Genomic DNA, 15,340 nt, shown 5'->3' on the forward strand with positions numbered 1-15,340 from the left:
ATAAGTGGTAGCATACAATACGAATGCAGTGGCGGATCCAGAGGGGGGGGGGGCGCAAGAGGCGCATGCCCCCCCCCCCCTTTATTTATCGTTAAAAACAAAAGAAATAAAAAGAAAAAAAATGAAATGAAACCCGGAAGTGGCACCAGAAATATTATCCGCCCCTGCGAATGGGAAGCTTTCAAACAACGGCAGCTGCTTTTAGTCGTTTTCTACATTTAGTATGCATCATTATTAACACTCCATGTTTTGGCAATGAGAGTCGCCAGGTGAACAATTGACTTGAGGCGGGCCAGGTGAATAGACCACTGAGGACCTAGCACTCCCAGTAAATGCGATGTCGACTGCGTGACGTACGTACGGATGGCAGCGATGCAACGACGGAAAGCGTTGCGTTGCCGTGGGAAAGCTGGCGAGTGGCCGCAGGAATGCCTCCCCACAATGTGTAACGTGTAGCGAATATGCATGTTTTACAGTACTTTACAGTACACATAGTATGCAGTAGTATGTAGGATTACATGTAAACCTACATTTTACTGCTTGTAACACGCCTGCATATGGTAAAATGCGAACTCCGCATCCCTGTGAACGCATCCGTAATTGAACTGGTCTTCGGCTGGAAATTCTGCATCGTGCAAAAATTGTTTTTTTCCTATGTCATGACGTGAACCAAGACGCTGGCAGATTGGACACATACATCAATATTCAAAGACCAGCTCTTAAAGTGTTATTTCGTTTTCCCTGCCCTGGCTTGGTTTACCTCGACTCGAGTGCATAAGATGGACGGGAAGGGGTAAAAAGGAGAGATAAAACATCATGAGGGAGATGTCGAATAGCCAGCATGGTAAGTCACACCAGGTAACGTTAGTTAATTTTTTGTTTAATTCTGAGAAGTTTTCTAGGTCCTACGTACTATAACTGCGACCAGCCCCAACACGCAGTGTTGGGGCTGCGCATTGTAGCAGACATGATCATGACAGGCGAAGTGTAGCGCCTAAAAATCAATATGAAATCGCAAAAATTCTGCAATATGAAGACTTACAGGTGAAGATGTAATGTTGAAGACTGACTGCGTTCAACTTTTGGTTCTTGCAATAGTCCCTTTCTGCTCGGTTTGATGAGTTAAATGCGACTCGGTCGAGAGGAACTCGGGGGAACTACATCTTACACGGTCAATGGATTTGAGATTTGTGCGCATGCGCTGGCCGTCAAGTCGTGTAGCTTTGTGGCAAGGCTTTATCATACTGTTGGCAAACCCTCTCGCTGTATATTGCGTTGCTTTCTGGGTGGGTGCGCGCGCGCAGGCCTTGTCAGAAGGCTAAACGCATTGCGACTCCGCCAGCACATGAATATTTACGTGCGCAGTGTACTGCATACTGATTTCGAAAATGGTGAATGGGATGGGGAGCTAGGACTACGGACCCGTATATGGCCGTGAAAAAAACGTTTTTTCAAGATCATTGGACCAGTGTGAACAAGAACAAGGTGAACGAAGGGTATTAATTAGATAAGAATCTTATGTATACTATAAAAGTACGTTTTTTCCTCGTGATATTCGAAACTTACGGAGGTGCGAAAATCTGTGACAGACTGTGTATGTTTTTCAAGCTTACCGATATAGCACTCTATTGACTCAGGACGCTCCCACAGTGTGTAACTGTGTATACGGAGCGTCCCGGGGTTAACGTACTACTACTACAATGCATGGTCATGCAATTATACAACGGAAGGCGAAGCTTGGTTGGACAAGGAACTGATCGAGTCTTGCAAATGTTTATACACAGCATGCAGCAGAAGCCAAAGAAGCAGAACAATGTTAATGGTTACACTGACTGAGTCTCTGAGTCCACAGACTGAGATCAGCTAAAAGTAAAATTAAAACTAATAATAATTTTATTTGTTTTGAGTAGCCTACACTATATAATTGTAAGAGGTACAATTGTACTTGACTACAAGCTCCAGTACCCGAGTAGCATTCATGATAACTAACTGTTAACAGACTACAGTATATGTTTAAACAATCAGAACCCGACTTTAACAGGATATCACCCACAGAAATTGGTGAGTGTGCAGCCTTATATTTAAAACATCTGTGTAACGTTAGGTAAATATACACAACCTGTTGCTGTATTCACTGCACAGAATTCGCTGTAGACCTACTTCACACAACGTCAGATTGGGCTATTATCTACACTCGTACATCTTGTAGCAGTTCATAAGATTTGTGTGACACAGCACTGGTCACCTGACATACACACACGTTGATGTAGTGCTGATCACATGACACCTCAGGGTACAGTTGCTAGTTGTAAGATTCATCCCACAAGCATCTTTAACAGACACCATCTCCCCTGGTTCTTTGTCTGTTATCTGGAGGTTGTTGGCCCCATGTCTACCCTGGTTAAAACTGCAAAGTAAGATTTCTCCAGAGGCTCTCTGGAGGCTGTCCACCGTGAACTTTGCATAAATTACTTACAAGCACAATCTTCCTTGGAAAAAAAATATATATATTTGCCAGAGGCTACTGTACATGTACCCTGAGGCTACCCTGCATTTTGTGGCCTGTTAAGATGGGCTTTTGTAGAACTTCATGTAACTACTCAACTGGTACATGATCTCAGAGTAAAAAACAATGTGCAGCAAAAAATGATTCTTCATTGTATTCAAAAGGAATTTGAAAAGTATGAAACATCATCCCAAAAGAAAATGTCACCATATGGTCAGAGCCAATTGTCACTGTAGATAAATTGCTTTCATGACAAGGAGATCAAACTCTTTTTTTAGAGACTATTGTGTCATGAATGATATTTCTGAGATCATACTTTAACTTCATTCTCACAGTTCTAATACAATGTAAAGGATACATACAGCTGTACATTATGTATACGTGTATGTTTGTGAGCCATCTTTTACTGATTTAACATCTTATTTTTCATTCTAGGTGCTGTTAAACGCTTTACTTACAATGGACCCAACTCAACAGCCAAAGACAACTCGGCCCACACTGATGATTGGTTCAGTGGTGCTCCCACAAAGTCAAAATCAGATCAGTCTCGTAAGTTCTTTACATTACTGTATGAACCTCATCTTTTTTTTAGAGATTTGAAAGGATAAAATTTGGCACAGTATGAATGTTACACGTGAAATGTAAAAAGATAGAAACAATGACCGTTAATCAATGAGATGAAAATGAATGGAGAATACAACATCTATAAAAGTATTTCTTTATAACGTGAATTAATGAAGCAAGTGCAATTACATCAGTGAAACTTGCAAATTGCCAAGAAAGTTTGTAATTTTTTATTGCACTCTTGGTTTCTTAGTTTATTCTGATAAACTTTTTCTTGGGGGTTAAACCCATGCATGTTGAGTTGTGAATGTATATTATTGTATGCCCAGCCAAAATGGTTGTTTTCACATGGTGATATTGTAAATGATGACAGGTGGCATGACTTGTACTTAAGAATATTTGTAGGGTGTGACAACGCATTTTGATCAAGTCACTATCCACCATACAGTGGCAGATCCAGAGGGGGGTGCAACCGGTGCACGCCCCCCTTTATTTTTCGTTAAAAACAAAATAAATAAAAAGAAAAAACATGAAATGAAACCCGGAAGTGGCACCAGAAATATAAGTAACGCCCCCCCCCCCCCCTTTACAGAATTCCTGGATCCGCCCCTGCCATATAATGTCATTACCATTCCTGACATACAGAATCAATGTCTATATATGCAAGCATTCAATTTTGTGGTAAACCATTGTGTAACTTGGTTGAGTTAATGCAACCGTCCTGAAAGTTGTCCATAGATCCTTTGATATATAGCCAGGTACTTCACTGTAACTTAACATGTATCAAGCTTTGTCATCATCATAATTGCTTTTAATCCCCCTAAAACTTGAACTAATCATGAATTAGACAACCTGGCTAGGTATAACAATGTCCCATTCTAGCAGGATAGTAATGGTTAGACACTAGGGGTTAGGGGCTTTATTCATGTAGGCATATCATACATGTACCTCTTCATTGAGAGTGAATTTCAAGACAGCTACAGTAAAGTGCACAAGAGCAGATGAGCCAATGGGTGCTTGAAGAGCAGTAGTGGTTAATAAAAGCTTCTTTTACATTATAAATCTAAAGAGATGAATGTATCAAAATGTGTATTATGTACAACCATGCTGAATGATCAGCTCTCTCTGTTTCTCCCCGCAAAAGTTGTCATGGGTGGGACTGAGCTGGATGATGTGTGGAGTATCCGCAAGAATGTGTCCACTAGCCTGAACAAGCCCTCACAGTTGGCTTCGAAGCACGCCTCCAACACTGGCTACTACTCACGCCACGGCCAGTACTCCAAGTCATCCAAGCTAGACGAGGGCATGGCTGGTCTGACCACTTCTGACCCATCTGGAATGTCAAGTATGATTGTGTGCACCATATTAAGGAAATACTTTTTAGCCATGCAATAGTTTGGCAATAATATAATGCTCAGACAGTTTGTGAGCATTGTGTGGATGCAGCAGACTTGTAAAAGCTTTGTTTTCAGTGATGCATTGGCATCATTGAAAATGACGTCATAGAGCACTGCATAATGTACAATGTAAATGTCACACTAAGTAAATGGTATACCAATAAACAAAAATATTTTGCTATAATATGGTAAAACAGTTTTCTGTCGGCTTGAAAATGTCCCTTATGTCAAGAAGCACACTTCCTTGGATTTAATTGTCAAACTAGAGAGCCAAACAAGTGTATTGTAATAGCGCTAACTTCAGTTTTAAACTTATGTGTTCATTAATTCAAAAAAATAGCAACTTACAATTTAAAACATGTGGCTCTTTATTTCTCTACTATCCTCTGCCAATGCATGTGCTTGAATGCTTGGGTGTACATTGTGTGTAAGATAGTGTGTACATTGTATGTGTGTGTGTGGGGAGGGGACTGCATGTGAGTGTGCATTGCCATCATATCAAGCAAGATGTTTTTGGCGTTCAAACACCCCCTTAGACAGAAGAGGGGTGTTTTAGATGTCGAAAAGACCCCCTTTTAATATGAATCCATGTTTAAGGGAGAGTCCACCTGAAAATAACTTGGTTGTAATAAGAACAAAAAAATATGTAGAAACAGGTTAATGATAGTTTGAAAGAAAGTGGATAACAAAAATAAGTTGTGAATTTGTGAAGTTGTTATCAGTCAGACACAAATTATCATGCGATGTGATATCTCACCCGCTGTGTAGTAAAATGTAAAAAAAAAAATGTGTTCACTCATAAGAACATTTGCTATACAGTACATGTACATACCAAAGGTATGAGTATCGGATATGCTCCTGAGAATTATCTATATTCCTGGTTCAACTAACATGAAAAATTGAAATTTTTATGTATTTTGTACAGAGCAAAAGGGATCTAAGTTTACATGTATTACCACAGAATTGCTGATACATAGTGGTCGATCACAACACTAAAAATCCGTAAATTTCTTATTAGATTTTCCTTTGACTGAAGGATTCATGTCATTTCTCTACTTTGATTGAGAACTTCTTATTGTCAGGGTGGATTGTCCCTTAGAACTCCCTTTCATAGCAGTGCTGCCAGTACTTTTCATGCATTCATGCATGTTCGCAAAATCAAGAGTAAACAACAACTCCCTAAAAAAAATCCCGGATACACCACTGTGTATGTGTTTGTTGTAGTGTGTTGTGTGTCTTAAACTCACAAAAAAAAGAGACACCAAGCAAGACACAAAACACCCCCCCACCACCACCACCACCACCACCACACACACACACAGACACACACCAGCCTACCCATAAAGACAGATTCAGGTTTAAAACTATTACATTTTTTTTTCGGCCACGACTGGGGGCTTCCAAAAGAGGGAGAAAATGTGGTTCAGTTAGTTATACGCTGTAATGAGCCAAACATGTACCCTGCTATGTCTGGGAATAAATCAAATACACTAGGCATACTTGAAGCCCCCATTTATTGTTGAAATATGCATTTAAAACGGTTACTAAAGCCTCTGTACACATTTACATTATAAATGAGAAATGAGCTGTGAACAAGTCCACGCACATGCGCAGTCTTACAAAGCTGCATCTCATGAATATTCATATCATATTTGCCCCAAAGGTTCAGAAAAAAAAAAAAGATCACGACTGGGACACCGAGATAAGTTCACTGATTAACAAGAAATCAAACTGTTGAAACTTAGCAGGATACAAACAGTCATGAAGTGTATGTAAACTTGTTAACAGATATTTACAGTCAAAATCCGATCTTCTCTTGAAGAATAATACTGGTACATTTATATCCGCCATGTATGTATTATTTTCATATACGTTGATACTTTCAATATCATTTTCCCCTGTAGGTTTGTTATTAAAATCTCTAAAAAAACAAATTGCGAGATTGCTATATTCCTACTCAGGATCTGATCGTCTCTAGAAGGATTATTAGACTGGTACATTTATATCCACCATGTATGTATTGTTTTCATAGACACCGATGACTTATCGTATTCCCCTGTGGGTTTGCTATCAAAAGCATGAAACATGGCAATGTTGAGAAATCACCTCTAGGCAATAGTTGTAACCAGCTCCTGTAAAGCAGTCAATATTTGTATAATGTTTGTTTCTTCTCACAATTTTTTGTTATTTATTTATTTATTAGGTTCGCAGTTGACCGATCACCCAAGTTCATTTCATCTATGCTCAAAATTACACATATAAGTGTATTCATGGTCTGCCTTGCGCAATACCCATTTTTTTGTACGTGCAAACCTAGCCTGTCTTGTTGCCAAGAGACGACACTGTGTTGGCAGAAAAAACATACTGTATTTGTGTCAATGCAGAGAGAAGGATGACACATCCTCTCATTCACTAAAATATGCGCCTCTGACGTACAAGTGGAATGTTTTATAGCAAATCGTCAGCGTGGTATTTTTTTGTGTGTGTTAGTATTTCCCTGTTGAAATAGTCGGACTGGGATTTTCATGGTGGAAATACGTGTACATGTAATTGTATGTTCTGTCACTTTCAATGACCTCGACCAGTCAGAGGACAAGAAATAATTTGTGAGGGATATAATTGCTCATATTCATCGTGTACAGGAGATAATACTTTAAAAAAATACCAGGCCATTAGATGAATGTAGATTGAATTATGCTCAACACAACCCCAGTAACAGTCTATCCCTTAAAACATGAATATTACATTGTGATTCACACATGGTATCTCAAAAATTGTTTCTTCCAAAGATGTCCACCAGCTCTTGATGGAGGCTCATATTCTTGTTATTGCCTTTCTGTGCAATGCACAGAACTACCGTACTGAGGGCAAATATCATCAAAATGATCAATATTTGGTATCATCATATCTATGATATGTTTGCAAACAAACAAAAAATGATTTAATAGACTTACTACTGTCATAATAATTGTCTTCACCCTGACACCGTGTACACTCTTAGGATCTGGAGGCTACTCGTATGGGCAGAGCAGGAGCAGCTATTCCTATGCAGGCGCTGCTGGAGTTGGTCCGGGCCAGAGTACCAGTCCCCGATTCCCAACGGGGCCAAGCACAACTCAGGGGATTGGCAAGGGAGGAGGTGGGTTTGGTAAGATCACTACCATGAGAGGTGATTCCTAGTCACACCAGAAATCTGTTCATAGATGGTTGATGGCATGTGTGGAAATGAAAAGCTTTTCATATATGACCAACAGTGTCGCCAGGGTTACCCTTTTTTCCTCTCTCTCCGTTCTTTTTCATTTCTTGGCTGTGTTTCTGGATAGTTGCACTTACATCCTAAACACAGTTGCACAGTTCAGGCATGAGATAGTGGTATGTTAGTTGTTAGATTAGAAAAGCATATACAATAAGAAAATGACACAAACACAAGAAACATGGTCTACACATCAATAAATAGAATGTTCATTATGATAGTAAAAGTAGATAACCCAGTTATAGACTGAAAAGTACCATAAAATATTTCATTTAACTTCTTGTGAACCATAGTTTTATTGTTGCTGTGTATGTCTCTGTCCTGTGGTTATGATGTGGAAATCATTACCTGTTTTATTACATATTGTATACTTTATAACAAAGCGAAACAAAAATTGACAACAAAATCATTTTATAGGAGCTAAAAGTGTCACAAGTGTACTTCAAGATACAGATGTCATACTATCTCACGGGACTGTAGCTACTTGCAGTTTTTGTATATCATTTTATTTGTTTGTGTTTTTTTTCCTGCTCAGGACCACCGCTGATAAGCAGTTCCCGTTCACCGACACGTTCCAGCGGCCACTCGTCCGGCTCCCAGTACAGCAAAGGGAGGGGCAACGACAGCTGGAGCAGCTTCTGATCAGGATCAGTGTGTATAAATGTGTGTGTGGGGGGGGGGGGGGAGATGGGTAGGTATGTGCCAGTGAGGACTGTCTAATGCAAGGCAGTGGAGGGAGGGGCAACAACAGATGGATCATCTTCTGTTTGGGCTCACTGTGTGTGTGTTTGTGTGTAAGTACCAGTGAGGACTACTGGCTACTGTGATGGAGGATTCCAGAGAACATCTGACTCTGACAAGAATTAGAGAGACCCCTGTAGGAGCTGCACATTCAAGTGAAGAGTTTGACAGACAATCAGGGGGAGGGTGTTTGGTGACAGTAAGTTTGGTATGGAGAAGGAATTCTGAAAGTGGACTGCTAGAGATATTATGACTGATTGAGTGTAAATCATGTAACATAGAAATTACTATTTAATCAGATGAAATCTTGATCTATGATGTTATGTTTTTGTCTTCAGATAGTGTGAATATTTGTTGTGAGCATTGGCTATTTAAATCTGCTGTTTTGTGTCATCTTAATACTTACCCACTCATTTGTCTGTAATGCAATTGTCTATTATGAGAATTCACAGTGTTGCAGGACATGTTCCAGCGGTCATGTCGAAACAGTGTACTTTGGAATGGACGGGGGAGGGGGTGGAAGGGGGGCTTTATTGTAGTAGCTAAAGAAATGGCAAGTCCCATGAGCTTGCTTGTTGAGTTAACTGTGGTAGCATTCTATTCATGGCTGAAACTTGATTAATTCTCATTAGATTCCAGCCTTTTGTTCTTGAAAACAGTTTCCAAATGGTCAAAGAGAAAGTTGTTTCTTGTTTTGTTTTGTTTTTTTTTTTTTGGGGGGGGGGGGGAGGATCCTGTCGGTGGGTGTGATAGTGTTTATACCATGGCACTCTCAAAATCTTCTCCATCACCATTTCAAGTGGAATAGGAATGTGCCACATTTCATCTTGATCTGGCTTCTGTTTCTGAACATGTAATGGCATGATTGCATCATAGCTTGCATACCCAAATTCAAGTGTAACCTCAGAAGCCCTGACATATTGAGCAACAGTGTACCTTTCATCTACAGACATGTGATTTTTTTTTTTTCAGGGTTACATTACAATAGGTTGGAAGGCTTAATTTTGCAGTGGACAAAGGCTGAATATCTGAAAGGAATATGTATTTGCACAAGATTCAACTACAAGTTAGTTCGAAGATTAATGGCTTTCAGTGTCACCAAACTTTTTTTTTTTTTTTTACATGTACATACACATAATGTTGCTTGGGCAGGTGCCAGCTGAAATTCACTCTTTGTGAAATGAATGTGGAGGTTTTTAGGTCAATTTGTGATGCAGAGTGTATGTCTGTTACAATTTACTAAGGAGTAGATTTCATTTCATCAAATTTGGTGCACAAAGCTCCTCAGTTTGGGTAGTCTTTTGGAGATAGTTTTGATTTTCACCATGTTATGGAAATTAGGTGTATACAAGATAATGCTGTTAAGGTATCAAGTTGGTATTGTAGACCAATGAACCAATAATTCTCTGGCCAAATGGTGTAAGGGGTGGTACTGTAATATATTTGTGCAAGCATCCACTACAATTATTGATTTTGTGTCAAAATTTGATACCTGATATTTCAATGCTTCTGTGTTTTATGCATGTAAATACACAAAGCAAATTCACATTCCAGTCTTATTGTACAGCTGTACACTTCATCGCCATTGTAGTATAAAAACATATAGGCGTATGTTTACATCAAAATTCACAAATGAAACCTAACATTTTAAACTTCCATAGGGATTTTGTCTTCACATCTTACAAGTGAGCATCTGAAATATACTTTCCAGCAGGAAGAGCACTTAATGGATTTTAAACATTTTCCTCCACATCATGTAACTCCCAGTGCCACATGTTATAACTTGTACAATGATTGTATACAGTGTTTCACTCATCTTAACATACTCAATTTGATGTTTGTCAAGTGTTTTGTTATTATGTACCATGACTGTGAATTTAATGTCTGTCCCAGTCACAGCAAAAGAATGTCAAAGAACCAGAATTGGCTGAAGTGAATCCATAACAATTTAGTGCTATACTTTCCCTACATGTGATTTGGAGTATTGCACAACATGGACAAGGTATAACAGTGCATGCTTGATAATCTTGATACTGAAATTTTGACATTGTTAGTGTGTGGGTGTGCATGTATGAACTTTCATGCATTATATATACCGGTATTGCACTTTCTATGGATATAATTTGCAGAGCACAACTCGTATTGTTATAGTTTGTTTGTGGCAATTGTACATCAATAGAGACAGATTCACTGTTTTTTGCATTGCAGACACCTGAATGATACAGGTATACTTGTGCCTCTTACAAGCCTTAGTGATTTTTTTTTTCAAACAAATATATTTTTAGAGAAAGTTCCCTCACAATTATTTTTGGTTTGGTAGTTGATCACAGAAATGGCCATGTATTCTTGTTTCTTGTGTGGCAGAATGCCACACTTACACAAAATAATTGTGATGAAAAGACTGACACTGGTATATATGTATAAATGAGGGACTTGCACAATTACACACTGTATAAGACTATGTTGTTGCTCTGTGCTGAAGGGAAATCACATGTTAAGAGGCTGATGTAAAAATGAAAAAGATAGCTTTACTACTTGTATCATACAATGTATATCATTTTCACCCCCCCCCCCTTTTGTGTGATAAGTTCATTTAGTTTATGTGTACATTGTGAATAAAGTTTGTCATTAACATTCTTGTAATTCTAGGATTACCTAGTAGGTATACTTGACCACAACCTGTGGCAGAGTACTTTTAACCTGTTGAGGGCAAGCTGATTTTACCATAACGTGCTTTCTCCATAGACACTTGTCTGAGTATACTCGGGACTAGTCTTCAACCAGTTTAGCAGTAGGTGAAAGCACGTACTATTGTATCATGCTTGGTGACTTGCTACAAGGCTTTTTTCCCCCACGCTTATGTGATTTGATATGTCAAAACTTGCACAGTTAGTCAAATCATTAGATAAAACAATTATATTAAGACTTTTGTAGGCATGGAAATGAAAAACCAAATATGACCCTGTAGAGAAATTTCTGAAGTGAGAATGAAAAGTACATGTTGCAAGATTTTGTGAATTGGGCCATGCTCACATTCGATCATCAGGTATTAGAAAAACTACAGTAACCAAAGTACCAAATAGATTGTCACAGCTTAATTATTAACTGATGTACCCACTGTTCAATTAGCATTGTGCAGTAAAGTTATCATCTCTGACAAGGACAACTTTAAAGCTGATTACATATGGTCATGTTGATGCATGGTAATGTTCATACAAATGACAAGACAATGAACGTACATTCTCCAGTATGACGTGACAATGATGCTAATCATGCATTTTATGCCTCTACGCTTGTAGGGCTTCAGGTCATTATTCATATTCATGTTTGTCAGGATAATAGGTAGCAGTGGTAAGTGCATCATTTTAGGTGCGTAGGACATTTTTTAAACCAAGATTTCACTTTGTTCTTTCCATCTGAAGTGTCACCCACCCTCATCAGTTCATTCAGTATATTTCCATCTGTCTATTATAGCACAGTGATTTGCTGAGTCTCATAAATCATATGACATTGTTTGGGTTTTTAGTGAAAGAATGACTTTATACATATAATATTATTCTGAGTGCTTTGTTTCCAAAGATTGCTGTAAGTGAACAACAGGTCATCCAAATTTCAGACCTGCCTGTGGCAGGCTGTGAAAGGACTGTGCAACAGTTGCACAAGCTTTAATGTGTGTGGATTTATGATGTTTGTTTTTCTTCTTTGTGACAAGTATGGCTTTAGATTCTTTGTTTGTTTGTGTAAGTGTGTTTTTGTGTTTGAAATCTCCCTTTACATCTCAGAGTATAAAATTTGTGTTTGTGTTCTAATTTTCATTATGTACGCTAGCTGCAGAGTTGCTGATAGATTCATACTGCTTGTAGCAGTACTTGTACATTATATGTGCGGTGTTTAGTACACAAATCCTGATGTACATTATATATCATTAACCACATTCCAGATTGTGTAACTCTTCTTACAACTTTAAATTGTAACTCTTAAAGCACCTCACAAATGAAAATGCTGTAACAGTGAAATCACTATGACCAGATGATGCAAAGATATTGTGCTGTGACTGTTAAACAACTCCTAATTTGTCATGATTAATGTCAAAATTAATGTCAATTGTGTATGATGTTTCAAAAGATGTATTTGCACAAAGTTAATGTGAGATACTTCAAAGAAAAGTCCACCCAAATGTATGTGTGGTTTAAGTGAATTCAACAATATCAATAGAACACATCAGTGAAAGTTTGAGGATCAAGGACTTAAAGATCAGACTATCCATTCAAAAGTAATGCTCTTTTAAAGTTTCAGCATCGCCATCACTGGATGAGAAGATTTCAACAGTTTGTGATGTCTCTACAGGATAACTATAAACAGAAAATATGAGCAAAATGTAACATGTATTTGTATTTCTAGCAAAATGGAAGGGCATTTGACTTGCCTCTTTCAGTAATCAGTGTAACAATATTACCCTGAACATGAGTTTGTAACGTTAAGTCGAAAGTGCATATACGTTTCATACACACACACACACACACACACACACAAAGAAATTTTGTGGAAATCTCTTTATATTTTCTTGATATGTTGTTTTCTGGCAGTAATGACACAAACTGTTGTAGTTTTCTCATCCAGCAATGGTGGCGCTGAAACTTTAAAAAATCATAACTTTTTACAGATTGTCCAATTTTCCTCAACCTTCACTGATATGCTCTACTAATATTACTGCATTCGCTCAATTGGCAGGTGTATTTGGGTGAACTTGTCTTTATGATGTGTGTCTGTAAGTGATACATTTCTAGTCAAAACTTGTATTTCCATTGCAGTTGAATTGTAACTGAATGATAATCATGAGATAATATGATTGGGAAATCATGAAATATATTTTCTCAAAAGTGTTGTGATATCAAAATTATCTAGAAGAAAATGCCACACTCACTCTACATTCCTATTGCAAGATCATGAGGTTACATCATGATATGACCTCCATAGTCTTAATTATACGCTACATATGCAAATCCATGCACTAACACATTCCTTCTGCATAAATTTGTGCATATATGTAACAGTTTATATTGTAGCTTTATCGCGCTTCAGAAATTTAACCTGTATTCTTCATTCAAAGCTGTACCTTTGTGAGCTGCAAATGTCACATGATCGAGTGTGCATATTCAACATCTAATTAACAGAGTATCTTTTGAGTGGTATTCCATCCAAATTTCTATGTCATGTGTAGATAGGGGATGGGATTGGATGGTTGCATTAAAACGTGTGAACTCTCTGAACAAGTTTGATGCATTCTTTTATTTTGAAAAGTGACTTGTCTCAATGTGTGATGTTCTTATGTGCGAAGTGCACATATGTTTCTATTTATAGAATTGCAACAAAATTAAATCAATAATTCAATTCAAGTTTATTCCACAAATTCAGTTAAAAAACATATAACAGAGACATTCAATCAAAATATACATATACATTATTTCAGGTAAGTACATATAGTCATGATTAAAAAGAGTGTGATGGAGATTGACATAACAATTTGAGTATTAATGGTGATGGAAATCGGCAGTAGGTCATTGGCCTTTCGAGGCTGATTCCAATAATCACAGCTATGAGAATCTTCCGTGGCTTCACACATTTCAGTGTAAGGTGATCATTCAGTTATAATGCCAGAGCACTCATAATATGTTTCAGGGCTTGTAAAAGTATGTAGGAAAGAACTGTGTGACATTTTGGCTTTATAAGCAGAAAGGGTTGATAAAGCAAAATATACTCTTTACTGAAACATAAATTGCACCGATTATCGACCAGATGAAAATAAGTATACTAGTACAGTATTTTTCTTGACATACTTTTAATGTACAATACATAGAACACATTCGTACATACAGGTGTACACATACCCATACGTGGGCCCCTATGTAGGTAGATGGATAGTAGATAGATAATACAACATAGATAGATAGATAGATAGATTGATAGACAGACAGGTAAATAGATAGGTAAATAGATAGACAGATAGGTAGATAGATGATAGAGATAGAAAGATAGGTAGATAGATAGACAGATAGACAGATAGCTAGGTAGATAGATACGTGTAGATAGATGATAGAGAGAGAGAGAGAGAGAGAGAGAGATAGGTAGGATAGGATAGATGTAAATAGTAATAAATTTCAAAACTATCAAGGAAGATATGAAACTGCCAAACTTTGCAACGAGAGATCACATAATTATGCCCCGTCAGCAAATTGCCACTAGGGATTTATATGTATGAAAGACAATTGTAATGATTTATTCTATTTTATGGCAAATATGTTGTTATTTATGTAGAGCGTCTTCATTGTCACAAATTCACAATCACAGTCTTTTAGCATTGCACCACCTAAGCATTCACGTATGCACAGCATGTGCGAACAATAAAATTTTCTTTCACATTATTATGAAGGTGAAGCAGAAGTTTAAAATGTATACTTAATCATTATGCTGCCTTGGATTCTATTACAATGTATAAGGAAGAAAAACGCCCACAAGTTATTACAGTGCCAAGGAAATTAACAAAAAAATAATTAAATAGTTTAATTTTTCAAAACAGAAAAAAAAAAAAAAACATAGAAGAGATCTATTTTATTTCCATGCATGAGTCATATCCTGCTTGGAAAGATGGTAGACAGAAAGATCCATCTGACCGGAGGAGTCTTTTTTTTTTTTTTTTTTTTTTTACGTTATCGCTCTCCTCTCTGGCCAGAGCAATTTTTTCTTGTGATTTATCATCGGTGACTGATGATAGGATAATATTTCAAATGTGGGGACTGATTTTGTGATCTGGGCTCTTTTCCTTTCTTCTTTTCTTTATTAAAGGCTGTCAGGGTCAAGCACTGGACAGGCCAGATGAGG

General features: G+C 37.7%; 1 protein-coding gene across 1 annotated transcript; it reads left to right on the plus strand.

Annotated features, from left to right (window-relative positions):
• Positions 1 to 716: 716 nt before the first annotated feature.
• LOC139742534 (uncharacterized) lies at positions 717 to 7,669 on the plus strand. The gene is made up of 4 exons (XM_071653066.1): positions 717 to 844; positions 2,942 to 3,055; positions 4,215 to 4,415; positions 7,469 to 7,669. Exons 1-4 carry the CDS (start codon positions 817 to 819, stop codon positions 7,645 to 7,647), a joined length of 522 nt encoding a protein of 173 aa, XP_071509167.1. The 5' UTR covers positions 717 to 816; the 3' UTR covers positions 7,648 to 7,669.
• The last annotated feature ends 7,671 nt before the right edge of the window (positions 7,670 to 15,340 follow it).

The sequence above is a fragment of the Diadema antillarum genome, unplaced genomic scaffold (assembly GCF_040938485.1).
Source record: "Diadema antillarum isolate AM-2024a unplaced genomic scaffold, OU_Dant_1.0 seq00001004_RagTag, whole genome shotgun sequence".
NCBI classification, from domain to species: domain Eukaryota; kingdom Metazoa; phylum Echinodermata; class Echinoidea; order Diadematoida; family Diadematidae; genus Diadema; species Diadema antillarum.

Bases quoted from the DNA above. Each gene is read 5' to 3' on its own strand.
- LOC139742534 (XM_071653066.1), top strand. From the start codon at position 817: ATGAGGGAGATGTCGAATAGCCAGCATG. The intron at 845-2,941 runs GTAAGTCACACC...TTTTCATTCTAG, and splicing joins GATGTCGAATAGCCAGCATG to GTGCTGTTAAACGCTTTACT. The intron at 3,056-4,214 runs GTAAGTTCTTTA...TCCCCGCAAAAG, and splicing joins GTCAAAATCAGATCAGTCTC to TTGTCATGGGTGGGACTGAG.